General features: G+C 46.2%; 1 protein-coding gene across 2 annotated transcripts in view; it reads left to right on the top strand.

Moving 5' to 3' along the window:
* ETV6 (ETS variant transcription factor 6) overlaps positions 1–14,968 on the top strand; it is a gene marked incomplete at its 5' end in the record, with an annotated part of 247,746 nt that overhangs the window by 101,624 nt on the left and 131,154 nt on the right. The window contains one exon of one of the 2 annotated variants that reach the window (XM_079715626.1): positions 1,532–1,661. In XM_079715626.1, the coding sequence (XP_079571752.1) occupies positions 1,532–1,661 (130 nt within the window). The remainder of the gene's footprint in view (positions 1–1,531; positions 1,662–14,968) is intronic. The other variant, XM_079715627.1, reaches the window with a different exon arrangement.

Genomic DNA, 14,968 nt, shown 5'->3' with positions numbered 1-14,968 from the left:
AGAAAAGTGAAGTTGAAGGTTTTGCCTCTGGGTGACCTTTCGCAAGAGGTCTCCACTGATCCAGAAATGAAATCTAGGGTGTATGTGTCTGCCCTTAATTAAGAAATTCACCAGGAAACTTGAGGACGTATGTTTAGACAGAAATACTCCAAAGGCCCTAGTTGCAGGTTGAAGATGCCTCAGGGAAGGTATTGTGATTCCATTCGGAAATTACAAAAATATGTATATATTCATTTAAAGTCGAAACTTCCTGCCACAGCTGCCAAACTTTCCAGGTTATGAGCAGAAGAGAAGCTTCAGTTTGGTTACAGGGCTGGGGACTCCCCTGCTTCCCTTTACGTATTTGATGGAGTTTAAAATGTTAGAGAACTGTTTCCAATACGTAAACACCCCTTTCGTTTTATTTGAATCTGTGATTTTTCTTTTCCTCGATTTTTGTTTTCCCAACGGCATCTTACCGATCTCCTCCCGCCCCATCTTATTTTTGGACCATGTGTGTCCCACTTTACTTTGCCCTGTTAAACACAACTTCTGTTAGTTTCTGTGGTTTATGTATGGACTGCAAGTCAGACTAGTTGGTATTTGTCGATCTAAGATGCAAATTGCACTGCTCTCCCCGCTTTACACCATCGTTGGTTTCTGGCCATTAGTTGGCACGTTTTTAACTTAAAACTAATCCTTCCCATCCCATCCAGTTGTTTTAATTGATCTAACAAACGCCGCCTGTTTGAATTTAAACAGTGGATGTGCTGGGTCTCCCCTCCCCCTTTCCTTGTCAGTTGAGTGAGAATCTTCGATTAAACCATACTTCCTTAAATGCAGGTTATTCTTTGCATGAGCCCTGAAATGCTTCAGAAGGAAAGGAATTATTGATTCTAAGATGGAGCATAAGGGGACAAGGAGATCACTGTTGATGTAGCAGATAATTCCCTGCGATGAAGGGAAAAATGAAACACTGGAGATTTTTGGTGGTGCTAGCTGTGTCATGAGATAGGTAGGTGATAGACAAATCTTGCTCGCAGATTTATTAACTAAAATCTCGAACTTATAAGCCATTCTTTTGGGCTCACCTCTCATTGGATCTGAGTGTGGAATCCTACTTGGATTAGAAGATGGGGATATTGCCAGAGAAGAGGGAAGGTGGTTTTAATGTATTGGTGACATTAATTATGGGACCGGAAGAGTAATTTTTGAGAGAGGAGTCTTTAACGCCATTCTCTTAGACATATTGTTTCATTCCCTTGGTCTTGCCTCCCCTCTTTTTACTGGAACAAACAACTAGTACAGAGAGAAAAAAAAAAAAGGACACCTGTTTAGCCGAGTGCAAAGGAAAAGCCCGATTTTAAACTTTTCCCGCGTTTTGTTACAAATCCCTGATGCTGGCGATCTGAAAGACAGCTGCACAGAGTGCCTAGAGAGGGGAGCAGTGTCTAGAGATGCCCCGAACCCGCCCCCTCGCGGAGGTCAGCCCTCAGTTCCAGGCTTTCACTGTCTTTTTCCCCCCTCCCCTCTTGCTGCTTCTTTTTAACAGCAGGAACGGATTTCATATACACCCCCCGAGAGCCCGGTGCCCAGTTACACTTCCTCGACGCCACTTCATGTGCCAGTGCCCCGAGCGCTCAGGATGGAGGAAGACTCGATCCGCCTGCCTGCGCACCTGCGTGAGTGTTCGCGCGCCTCGGGATGGACGGGGCGGTGGTGGGGGGATTGGACGGGACGGACAGACCGACAGCCGGACAGAAGGATCGACCGCTGTGGGCGGGGGTGGCGGGGTGGCGGGGCTGCAAGCCGGGCAGGGGCGCGCTCTGAGATGGTTTTCCCACGACCTCCCGAAGCTGCTTTGGCATCGTTCGCGCCCTCCCACCTGCAAATGGCTTTGAAAAGCTTGCGCTTCCTGGCTGTCGTTTCTCTGCGTGTTCATTTCGTCTCTGACTATGACATACTACCCGCGCTGCAGCTCAGCAGGGCGTCGGGGCCTCCACACTTGTGCCGCTGGGGCCAGGCTCCAAAGCACCCAGCACCTGTCCTTTCCTTTTTGTCTTTGTTTCTTGAGCTGCCACCCAGCCCCGATGATCCAGCATGCCGAGCGCAGCCGGGGAGAATGCATCACCTGATTGCCACCCTGGTCGCGGTGTCCAAGAAAATGCCAGGTTCTCTGGCTAGACTGTTAGCCTCAGGGCACGAGTCCAGGTTATGGAGGACACGACACGGCGGGGGTGGGGGGTGGCGGTCACCCTGGCCCTTCCCTAGTTGATTCCTCATGACTTGAATGGTAGCCCAGTGGTACTCGCCGTCTTTTTCGGGCGTGCTTGTGCTTCCCAGGTTATTCTGCTCCGCCTGGCCCATCCCTCCTCAGAAAGCAGAAGGTTGCCGCTGAGAGTGGGGAACAGCAAGAGAGGATGCAGGCTTCTCTTTCCTCTCTCTGTGCTCATCCAGCAGATCACATGACTGTGATGCTGGGAGGTACTCGCGTGCATTGCTGGCGTACCCCTTCTCCCCGACCGTGAGGGTGGTGGCTGGGATCCTTGAAGGGAGTTGGGGGTCATGAGAACCCTTCCTCTCCTCCAGCTTGCTGCATCCATCAGTGTTTACAAAGTTGGTATATACTAGGGTCAGCACACTCCAGCTTCAGTCTGCTCTCTTCTCCACACTGAACTTTTAAAGAAGAGATTGGGGCTGTGAAGGTGCCATGGTCATGATCGAGGGCACGGCTGTACTCAGCAAAATGGAGTTTTGTGGCACCAGGGAGTGGTGTGAGCAGACAGCCTGGGAAAGAGACCACTGATAGCCTTTTTTTCCTCCCCAAGCTGTTCTATGACCAAGCTATTCACTTCAGGACCGTTCACTTTGGGGTGGAACATACTCAGGCCATGCAGAGAAAGCACGCCTACTACCTAATCTCCTTCATTTATTCGTTCGACAAATAGTTACTGATTACCTGCACTGTGCCAGGCACTCTTCTGGATGCCAGGATACAGAAATGAACAAAGCAGACTCAACTCCTTGCCCTTACGGAGCCTGAAGTCTCCATAAAGAGAGAAACAGAAATAATGAACTCCTGTCCCAAATAGGCTGAGGTTTCATGACTTTTTCTTCCTGTACTTTGACACAACCCATCCCCCAGCCCCCAAAAAGACCCTAACTCTTGGTTTGTCTCTGGATGACTTCACATATGTAAGCTCTTTTACGGTAGAACTGCCTCTCCGTAAAAAGTTACTATGGTAAAACGAACTAACAAACACAACGAACTGACCATCAGGAGATTGTAATTCTTAACTAGTTCTGCTGTTAGACTAGCTGTTTGACTGTGAGTCAGTCCTCCTAACACTCAGTTTTCCTACCATACAAAATTGTGATTGGACAGGAGAATGTTCAACAGCCCTCTTAACTTGAAAATATTATGATCTCACCTAAGACATCATTTTCGCTACTTGGAACTGTTTCTTCCATACCAACACTTTAATTTTTTTCTTGGGTAGACAGTTTCCTCATTGAGTCACAGCAGTGCTGCTTTACCACTGTTTTGTCAGGCCCTGCCGTGTGCCTAGCACACAGTCATAGTAGCTAATAGCTATTGTGGGATGCCTCTGTACCAGACACTATGGGAAGTCCTTTATGGAAATTATTTTATTTAATTCTCACAGCGATCCTTGTAGGTATTTTTGTTATATCCATGTCACACATAAGGAATTTAGGGCTTAGAGAATGTAAGTAACCTGCCAAGGTCACACAGTCAGTAGGAGATAGAATCAGAGTTCAAACTCAGTTCTGTGTGACTCCAGAGCCTGGGCTTTTATCTGTCAGGCCATGATGTGTGTTTAATAGGTACTTCTTGGATGGATGGATGAATTCAGGGTTGACAGTTAGCCACTATTCACTAATGTGGCCAGAGGGTTGGTTTCTGGCTGGAATCTGTTCTAACTGGTGGATCAGTTGTTAAATAGTTTGCATATCTCCCTTGGATGGATGGATGGATGGGTGGATGGATGCCCACCTAGAGAATTATCAGATATAGAACTATATAGCACATTACTGCTGGCCTTAGAACATAATCAGTTGTTAGGTTAGGGATTCAGGTCATGGTGATGATTTTGCCTGAATGCTCCTGTCTGGCAGCCTGACTTTAGAGCCCTCCTTGGAATCTGCATCAGCCCTATGGTAGCACCATTTGTTCCCACATCTGGAATGAATCCTCTGAAAGTGGAGGTTCCCAGGCTCTTGCTGTTTGTCCTCAGCTGGGACTTTCCACAGGAGACTGAGCTGCCGGCCTCCCTGTCCTGTTCCAGCACTCTGCTGCCCATTGTGCTGTTTGAGAAACATCTCCTGGAGTGCCTAGGATGGTTGAGGCCATGTCGTATACTTGAGGATGCATCCCAGCTGGGTTTCCAAACCAAAAAGAAAATAAATATTCTAACAAGGGAATTGGGTTATTGCTGTTTGAATCTGGGATTCCAGACAATTCCCAGCGGAATGCTCATGGAAAGTACGGGGAAGAATCCGAAAGCCAAGACGGCAGCAGGACATTTATGGTATTGCTGGGTTGAAAGCATTTTTAGCCGCTTGTTTTAAAGAGATACTCACCAGACTGGTATGCCTCCGAGTGGCTTCTTTTCACCCCCTGTCCTCATGGATCTCCAGATAAACCCTTTCTCTCTTAACCCTTTTTCTTCTTCTCCTTTCCTTCTTAAATCAATAGATAGCCTTTCCTGGTTAGGGCGGAAGGCAGGGATCATAATATTTAAGGTTCTCGTACTGCAGGTTTCTCACCATTTTGTCCTGCCAACACAGGGCAAGCTGAAGACACAGTGTGATAACTTAGGAAGCTGTTGAGAAGTAGAAAGTCATGGCTTTTCCTCTTACTTGCCTCTGATTTAAAAAACAAAAAAACAAAAAAACAAAGTGATAACTGGGGCAAGCCCAAAGTGGTGATTCTAGAGGACTTGAAAGGCACAGGCAGGGGCAGTCGGGGCCAAGGAGAGGAGGGGTACCAGCCCCGTACCATCCTGGTCAGGCCTCCTCCCTGCCCTCCCCACCCCCCGGAGTCCTGCGGCAGCTTCCTGGAACTTGCTTGTTGCACCAGGAGAGCAGACACAAGTTTGTTTATTGAGAAGATAGAAAGGGTTTTTTTTTCCTCCTTCCTTCCATGTAGGGTACTAAATTTTTGTTTAAAGCTTGAGGCTAGAAGAGCTGAAGTGTGACAATTACAGCAGGTAGGTGAAAATGAAAAGTTCCATTCTTTGAATTTATTAATTAATTTATTTTTTTGGCTGCACGTGGCATGTGGGATCTTATTTCCCCCACCGGTGATCAAACCTGCGCTGCCTGCTTTGGAAGCATGGAGTCCTAGCTACTGGACCGCCAGGGAAGTCCAGAAAAGTTCCATTCTTTAAAGGGAACGTAAACCTTTCATGGTACCTTGAGAACAGTTGCAGGACCGTGGAGCCCCGAGAGTGCCTGGAGAAGTTCACTCTTGATTCTCTGAGCGGTGAACGGCCTCACTGGGCCCTCCTAGTGTGAAGGAGAGACTCTCTCTAGTTTGTCTGCCCAGGACCACTTTTTCTAAACTCATGGCCGGTGGGTGCCAAGGGGGCAGCAAAAGGTGCCTTATGAGCTGATGCCAGCCCTGTGAAATACTCAGCCTCAAATCGCGATGCCCCGGGCCGCCCACGTGACCACAGTGCGTGTATTTCAGATGCACGGGGCAGAATTTAAATCACTGAACGCGCCTTTTCCTTATTAAATTCCTTTTAACAGAATCATCTCGCATTTAGTCGACAGAATTGCTTCTAATCACAGGCTGACGTGATGCCGCCTGCCTGAAGCCTTTGCCGTTTGTGGTGCCAGTTTGCTCTTCTGCAATTCCTGTGAATTGATATTTAAAAATCGGAACCCAGGACTCATTCATCACATTTAATAGGGTTACGGTTTATGACGTTGCGGGTTCATAAATAGCGGTAATAGCTGCGCAGAGTTTTCTAGAGTTGGAACACCTTGGCTCTCCTTCCTTTCCTTGTGAATCTTTCAGAATTCTTACATTACTGCTCCTGCTCGTGTGTTTAATAATTTAATTTAATGCCTTCCTTTGGAAACGTTACCTCGTGGCTCACCCCCTTGGGCGATTTTGCAGTCTCAGCAGAGTGACCGAGTGTAAGACAGTCACGAGACAAGCAGAGCTCGGTTAGAGCCAGGAGATTGAAAAGAGATGCAGTGCTTCTCTCTGCTGTTGAGTGGAGCAGCCAACAATTTTATATACGTTCGAGTTCTTTCCGTTCCCAAAGAAGAGGCAAAAAATGGGAATTAAGTATAATCTTAGTTAGTATTCTATATTATTATAAGTAACAAAATGTGTTCATATATGTGGTTTCATTTAGTCATGCAGCAGTGCTAGGTGTTCCTAATCCTATTTTATTGATGCAATGACCATGGCTCAGATAGTTACACTGCATTGTTCACATTCACGTGGCACATGAAGAATCTCACGTGATTTCTATTTCAGAAGTCACCATTTAGCCTTCTTAGGAGAAAACATAATGGCAGAGTCTCTCAGACTTGAAAGCAGAGGCAGTGCTGACTGTTGGCGTCTGGGTAGCCCTGGATGCGGGGACTGGGAACAGCTAGGGCTCCAGTAATGCGCTTGGCCGTTCATTTGTGCTGAGCCTCCCAACGGGCTGGCCTGTCTCAATGGATCATTATTTCAGTTTTGCTCACCCATTCCTCCTGCGCCTCCCTCTTTAGTGAGCTGAGCTTGAAATCCAGTATCTCTCTGCCACCAGCAGGACAGCGCTGGCCACAAAGGGCCCACCCAAGTCCCCACATTCCCTGGCATTTCATCAGGAATGACCTCTTGGGAACAGGGCCCACTGCTGTTTCGGAGTTTCTGGTTGAAAAAGCACAGCAATATGAAGGACTTGAGTTCGGACAGACCTGAACGGGCTGGCATCCCAGGGCTGCCTCTCTCTATTAGAGAGATGAGTTCACCTCTCCAAGGCTCTAATTTCATAAAACACCTACTGATGGTGGTTTCTTTTCTTTTTTTACCTTTACCTGTAAATATTTCTGTGTATTTTTCTAAGAACAAGGATATTCTCTTACATAATCACAATGATTATCAAAATACGGAAAATTTTTTTGAAATATAACACAGTAATTTCAGATGTACAACATAACAGTTCAATATATGTATGTATTGTGAAATGATCATTGTCCCTACCTGGTGCTGTGGGATATTTACATGAGCCTGGAGATAATCATAGTTAAGATCTGTCATCACACATAGTTACAGTTCTTGCTCTTGTGATAAGAACTTTTAAGATCTACTCTTTTAGCAACTTTTTTTGGGTCTGTTTTGTTTTTTCTGTGGGTTTTTTTTAAAAAATTCATTGAAATGTAGTTGATGAGGGTTTCTTATAAGTATCAGAGCTAATTTGTATGTGGCATCTTGCACAGTGCATGGTGAACAGTGGCCAGGAACTCATGAGGGCTCTATTTCAGTTTCCACAACTGGTAAATTCTGTGTTGAGGAGGTGCATCTTCCCTTTCAAGGGCCAAGAGAAGTATGGATGTGCTTGCTTGTTTCATTAAAGAAAGGGCTGGAGCTCTGTCTGCACATATTGAGACTGATTTCCCTAGGTCACAATGGAAGTAAGCTTTATTTTCTGACTGTGATTTCCGTGAGCTTGGTTCTGCTCTGGGGCACTCCTTCCCGGGGCCTTTACCTCCCTCACCGTACCTGTACCTCTGTCTAGAACAACTTTCTTCCCTGGCCTTGCCCAAATCTGCCATCTTCTTCTTCAACCTTCCCTGCCCACCTCCTCAGACCTGACAGACGCTCCCCCATCCTCAGCCATTATCAGGCCTCCCCAAATGGCCCCTCCTCACACAGCTGCCTGTGACATACGGTGACATCACCAGCAGAGTTGAGGCAAGGACATGGGGAAGGAGACTTCCTTCTCAGTATCTTGACAAAGCAGTCGTGACTTCTAACAACGATGGCCAGCCACCAGCATTTTCTCTTTTGTGCCCCTCATGCCTTCCTTAGGGGTCCTTCACTTTTTACTTTCAAGTGCTCAAAGGCTTTCTGCTTTTCCAGCCGCACAGGGCCGTGGGTAGCTGCTTCAAAGAGCTCAAAGAGAAAAAACAGGCCACAACAGAACAGCCAGGATGCTTTGGAGGGGAAATTTCCTTTTTGGGTTTGCTGTCTGCAAGAATTTCCGATGCAGGCAGACGTTAATTCCTAGCTGCATGCTTCCTGATAAGGAAGCAGCTTCAATAAATGCAGCTATTTATAGATGTCTTTTTTTTTTTTTTTAAGAAAAAAAATATATAACCAGAGGTCAATCGACCTTTTCTTTCACTTCACATTTCGTGCCGTGCACTCCGTGTACATTTAAGGCAGTTCCTCTGACAAATGCTCTAACAAAGTGGCTGCGGTCCTGCAGGGAGTTGGGGGGAAGGCTCTCGCTTTCCTTGGAATTCCGAAGTAGACATTTGGAAGTCACTGGCTATGGGTTGTCCCTACCTGGTGCTGTGGGATAGTTACATGAGCCTGGAGATACCCGGCTCCATTCTACACCCAGTGTTGAAGTTTTATGACAGATGAAGCGAAAGATCCATTTAAGAAGAAAGGTCGATGGGAACCAGCTCATTCTATGAATAGACTTGAACAACAGGAAATAAGAAATGATATTTCCGTTTCTTCCTTGTCCTCTCTCCTGTCTCCCCTTGGATTTTCCCCACCATCAGTACCGCTGTGGTCTTTCTCTTGGCATATTAGGGTTCTGCAGACTGGGGACTCCCCGTCCATCAGTTAAGTGGCCAGCCTCACACGTATCTCTGTAACACTCGCTGGCTGGTGTGATAAAGATTCAACACGACGTTGACTCGAACTGTGCTTCCCTAGCTTCCTCCCCACGACCTCCCCATTATCACAAAGCATATTGATTGGGCTGAGTCTCTACAAAGGTGAGCAAGTTTCCATCTTCAAATAACAGATAGTTTCTCCCATTTTGCTGCATGCCTGAGTTCAAAGGAGCTCAGACTCTTGGAGTTTCTGACAGGCATGACTTTACCCGCTTCATCTTTATGTATTTCCAGAGGTCAGTGTTACCTCGGACCTTCGCGTGTTGCTGATTTCACTGTTGCCATCAGAAGATTCTGATTCAGTCGCCTGAACCATCTATGTGTGTTTTGGGGTAGGGTAGCTCTTTTTTCTGCTCTCTTCAGAAGCGAAGTGGGGCAGGATTTGAGAGACTTAAATGGTCCCTGTCTCTGACCACATGCTGACTGTAAATTCCTAAGAATAATTAGTCACCCCGCCCTGATATTTACTGCCTCCATCTTTGGTAGGTGGACCAAACCCCATTCTTCTGAAATTATTCTCTATTTCTGTTTCCTCTAGATCTTGGATAGAAATAGCCTCAAATGGGGTGCTAAGATTTCAGTAATAGAAATGCAGACTGCAGATGTAGACCCTAGATAAAGAGCTCTGTGTGTGTTGGGGGGGGGTGGGTGTAGATGGGATGCCTGGGAGGAAAATTCTCATCCGTGCAGGGCTGTGCAGGGAACATGTTGTTTCACCAGTTCGGCTAGGGCTGAATTCTCTTTTCTGGTCTGGGGACTTTCACTAAAGTGGTCCGCTTTAAAGAGGAGGGGGAAGGTTTGCAAGGAGAGAGGTAACAATCACTTTTTTAAAAAAAGGTACCTAGGTGAGTGTTGAGAGGTCTATCTTAAGAAATATTACAGGAAGATAAATTTTCAAATTCAATCATCTTTGGAGACTGATGTCTGCAACTTATTTTCAGGTATCTATAAATGCTGGTGTGTTAGAAACAAAATCAAATGAAGTGAAAAGAGGTGCCTGTTGTCCACGATTTTCCATCTTTTTAAAGAGATAATCTACCTCCCAGATTATTACTAAACAGTAGGAAAGGTGATGTGTTCGAATGATGGTTGTATTATTGGGTTCACAGGTTAAACCATTTCACTGCGTAATGCTTTTTGTTAATCTGACACGCTTCTTCGGAAAAATTGTCGCATATGTTGCTGCCTTGGTTTACCCATCTGACCTGTGTTCTGGGAAACTCTACTGCAGGGTCACAGAGCAGCGGACGCTCTTGTCTGGGGTCGTTCCTCGGAGAGTTGGCCCAGCGTGGTCCGTGGTGGGTGGGGTAGTCTCAGACACCTTGTTCTTCCTCCCAGGGTTGTGGTTTCCTCGCCTATGAAGCGAAGTGGCCTGAGTGTGTAAAATCACTGGCTCTTCCCCGCTCAGACATTTTCTTGTTCTCTAATTCCAGTAGAGAAATACAAGGCACAGCAGCAGTGGAGCATTATCTGTAAATGCTAAGGATGGTGATCATTCACTTGATTTCGAGCACTCAGCATCACATTTTAGTGCAGATTGTGGTATTTTAATGACGCAGGCAATCGTCCCCGACTTTAGCTGTGATTGTTTTGTGAGGATGCCCTCCTGCAAGGAAATACGGCAGTTCAACGCCCCGCCGCCGCCGTTGGGTGCTTCCCTATGCTGCCCGTGATTGAGATCGGTTAATGCTTTTGTGGGCTGGGAACCCGAGCCAGCTGCTCCGCCTGGCAGGTCTCCTGAAGGCTGCCTCAGCCGCTCGCATCTTCCCCTGGGTCCCAGGACCTCACAGCAGAACCGCAGGCCTGCTCCCCCGTTTTCCAAGCCCCCCTTCTGGCCTGAGAATCGTCTGTAAGTTTGGCTCTTTGCCTAGTGCATGATGCACAGGTGTGACTTCTGGTAACTACCTCCTTGACCCCAACTGCATGATGTGTGGGAATCCCCTCAGCAGCTGGGGGCTTGTCTACCTTTCCCGTAACCTGTAAAAAATGACAGTCTGCATTTTGCTCCGTCTGTAGGTGGTGTGCACTGGGTTTCGGGCTTTACAGAGCCAGCTGATCTGCATGGATGGGCCACACTCCCCTCATTCCGCCGGCCCCATCACACATGCACAATTAATACTGCATTAATTAATGATGGGGGGAAAAAAGCCCAGTGGGCAAGGGAATGAAGCCTTTCAGCTTCTAAAGTGAAAGCTTTGATGCTGCGCTTTAAAGTACATTTCCATCCGCGCAGCCAGCAGAGAGAATCCGTGACACTTATACCATCCCCTGGGCATGAAAGCTCACACCCAAGGAACGATTTCTAAGTAGAGGCCCTGAGCTAGTTACTCGAATCATCCACTTATTGCCAAAAGCTGCGAAAGGGGGGTGTAGGATTAGGGAGAAAAGAATCGCCCAAAGCAGCAGTGATTTGTGAACAAAGCTGATGAGGGGTTTTATTTTACCTCCTTAAGTAGCTCTTGGGTCGCCAATATCAGGAGCTCTTTGTAGGGAAACAAATATGAGCCAGTGATTTGGCGCCAACCCTCTTGGGGAAATGAAATGACTCTTTCTCCTCGGGAGCCTGAATCCAGGAAGCAGCCCTACGGCCAGGCAGGTTCACAAACCTGTTATTCTGATGTGTTGGAGGGTTTCTCTGTCTTGGGCATATTTCTTCTTCCCTTTCTTTTTCACTCTGATTCCTTCCACACCGCTGTTCTCACAGCACTGTACCCTCACACTTACTCTTTTCACTTCTCCTGCAATGTGGCAGTGAAGCCGCTTCACAAAATCCCCACCCTGGACAGACGGTTCGTGTTCCCCTCTTTGCAGTTCCGTCAAGCGTGGTGTGGGCTTCTTGCTGGTCTTACAGTCTGGCCGTGATTCAACTCTTCATCCAGATATTTGGGGTTTTACTTAGAGGGCTTTTAGGAACACAAAAGTAGAAATTCCCTGAGAGAGATAGTCTCCACTTGAGAGTCATGGGTTATAAACGCCCTTTTAAACTCTCCTGTAGTTCTCTGGTCATGCTGAGAGGTACTTCAGAGACCCACAGAACTCTATACAGAGGTAAAATGTGTTTGGGCCTTATAAAAGAAGAAGTTTTTTCTTTTGATTCCTGGGCAAAGAAAAATTCTACTTCAGATAAATCCAAATGAGTGTGCATGTATGTTTGGGTGTGTGCAGGGTGGGGAATTTGGTTGGGACTGTCTCAGAGCTATTACTCCAGACATCTGCTCCATGGAGCTTCTGTGATGACTCCTCCCACCCAAACTGATCCAGGGAACGAAGCTGAAGAAGAACAACTGGGTATCGTAGGGTTGGCATTGTACATTCAGCCATGTAGCCATCTCTCGTCTGGTGCTTCTTTGTTTGCTGAAGGAGTATTGAGATTCAGAAAGTGGCTAGCTTCTACACTTGTATTGTCCAGACAGTGCCACTCTGGGTCCAGGACAGAGGGTTTATCGTTGTCCGTGAACAGGGCCCATGTTATGCTTCAGCAGAGTGTGTGGTCACTCAGCTGCCGTGATACAAGAGTGCCCCGCACTTGAATATTTCCCACGGTGAACTACCATGGTACCTGAAATTCTCCTCAGATACATTCCATTTGGATCAGGCATTGTTTCCACCTGGCTCCACTTTTAAAAGTAAATAGTCATGATAGCAGAGGATACCTTGGATAGAGATAATGAATACCTTATGTCCCTGAATGTCTTAATGTCTTTTTTTTTAAAGGAATTTTGCCTTTTTAAAAAAATTATTTACTTATTTATTTATGGCTGTGTTGGCTCTTCGTTTCTGTGCGAGGGCTTTCTCTACTTGCGGCAAGTGGGGGCCACTCCTCATCGCAGTGCGCAGGCCTCTGACTATCACGGCCTTTCTTGTTGCGGAGCACAGGCTCCAGACGCGCAGGCTCAGTAATTGTGGCTCACGGGGCTAGTTGCTCCGCGGCATGTGGGATCTTCCCAGACCAGGGCTCGAACCCGTGTCCCCTGCATTGGCAGGCAGATTCTCAACCACTGTGCCACCAGGGAAGCCCCTTAATGTCTTCATGAAAATTAGTTTATCAAATCGAATCTTTTGAAATAGAAGATCTGTGGTCAGCATGGAAGGTCAAGGGAGGGGGCTGAGTTGGAAATAAACTCCATGATTTTGCTGGGGGCTGGCTTCCCCTTGGAGGAGACAGACATAAGATTAGATGGAAAATCCAGACCCCTCGATGTAGACAAAACATTGTGAACCTGGACCTGTGAGACCAGGATGAATAATCTGATACTTACTATGCCTGGCTGTTGGTCTCAAGACGTTGCCAGAATCCGTATTGGCCAAACAATGTTGGACCTCTCTAGCTCACTGTCAACATGAGAATGTGTAAGTCATCTGCATTTTCTTGAGAGGAGTGGTGAACTTGGGGGTGTAAATCTGAATCCTTAAGCTTTTCAACCATTCCTACCAAAATGTCCCTACCTTGGGGATGACTAATTGTTTGATTGCACAGGTATAAAGGGAGCTGTTAATCCAGGTCTCAAGCTGAAGTGGCCAGGAACATCTTGGCTTGTGTGGAAATTGAAGGGGCTGGCTGGGGGTGGGTGGCTTGTATGAGGGGCGGGTATGTGGTCTCGGGAGGAAGATTCCTCAGAGCTCTCCGTATGGAGCAATAACTTCCATGTATTCGGTGCTTACAGTAGGGGCTTTTCACATGGATTATATCATTGAATCCTCACAGCAGAGCTATGAACTGAGTTTTATTATCCTCACTTTACTGATGAAAGGTCAGGTTTAAAGAGGTTAAGGAACTTGGCCAAAGTCACAGAGCTAGTAGTTGGCCGAGCAGGTCAGCCCCTCCACTCTACACCTTTCTTCCCAGGCTGAGCCAAAGAGCTAGTCCCTGGACCATTCTCTTTAAGAACCTGAAAAATAGTGTTGCATCCCCCTCTGCGATCCAACTGTGGTTAAAACCTCATAAATTTTAGAAAAACATAATAATTCGCTAAACTCAAATCATAAATCCACTGCACGAAAAAGCATCCACCACAACCCCAAACCTCAGTGTTACTATATTCAGATTTCAGTGGGCTATAGGAGTCTTGCTAGGCCCTTATATATCTCTCTGCTCCCTGGTAAATAATATCCCTACTGAGTCCTGGCACACGAATAGCGTAATGAGATCGGACCCTATCGCTCTGCCGTTCAAGTTCAGTCTTAAGTACAGGGTGAAAATCCAGGGCTGCCTTAGTTCCTCATCTGTCTGTGTCTCTCTTTGTCTCATCGCTTGTGATACAGCGTGTGAAGTTCAGTATCACTCCTTCGTTTTGTGCTTTAGGTTTCTGCGTCGTTTCCTTTTCACAACTTTTTTTTTTTAATGAAGTGATTTGAAATGGAAAATTAAAAACTTAACTGTGAGTCTGGCAGTTTTCTGCTAATGCCTCTGTACTAAGAAGCTTCATAAAATATTATATATTATTCTTCACTTCAGCACAGCTGCTCTGGGCTCTCACCCACTTAGTCATTCACAGTATGTCTGAGAGATTAATTTTTATAAGGCTGTGGTTTGGGATATTTTCTCCCTGTCCATGTTTTACTTCAGATCCTCACCGGGAAAGTTTGTGTAGAAAAAACCCACCACCCTTGATAAAAGGTCATTTGGCCATGTAAGTGCTTTGGGAACTATAACTGGCTGTTTTATTTTTGTGCACCCTCTTCGTTTGAAATTCTGCAGTCTTTCTACCAGAAATCTTAAGTGTGTGTGGGCTTGAGGACAAGAATGGGTGCTTTGTGTTGAAGTGCCCGTGTATGATGTAGGTATGTCTTCGGAGATGCCTGTTTCTTTTTCTTCTTTTTCTTCTTTTTTTTTTTTTGGAGTCTGTGCCTTTTGGAAGAAGCAGATTAATACACACAATTACCTCAAATTCTGCTTTAAATAATCCTGTGCAAACAGTGCAAGCTCTGTTCCCTCTTCAGATGAGCCCCCTAACACTAATTTAAAATTTTTAAATCAAAGTTATGCATGTATAGAGTTTAAAAAGTTAAATGATGCTGCAAAACTTACAGTTAAAAATAATCAGGGATGCCTATTTCTTGATGAAAGTGACAGGTACGGATTACCTCTTGGAGAGTTAAAGCTCTGGGT

This window comes from Hyperoodon ampullatus, assembly GCF_949752795.1.
Source record: "Hyperoodon ampullatus genome assembly, chromosome: 11".
NCBI classification, from domain to species: Eukaryota; Metazoa; Chordata; class Mammalia; order Artiodactyla; family Ziphiidae; genus Hyperoodon; species Hyperoodon ampullatus.
Note: the sequence above shows the minus strand (reverse complement) of the source record. Positions and strands in the feature narration are given on the sequence as shown.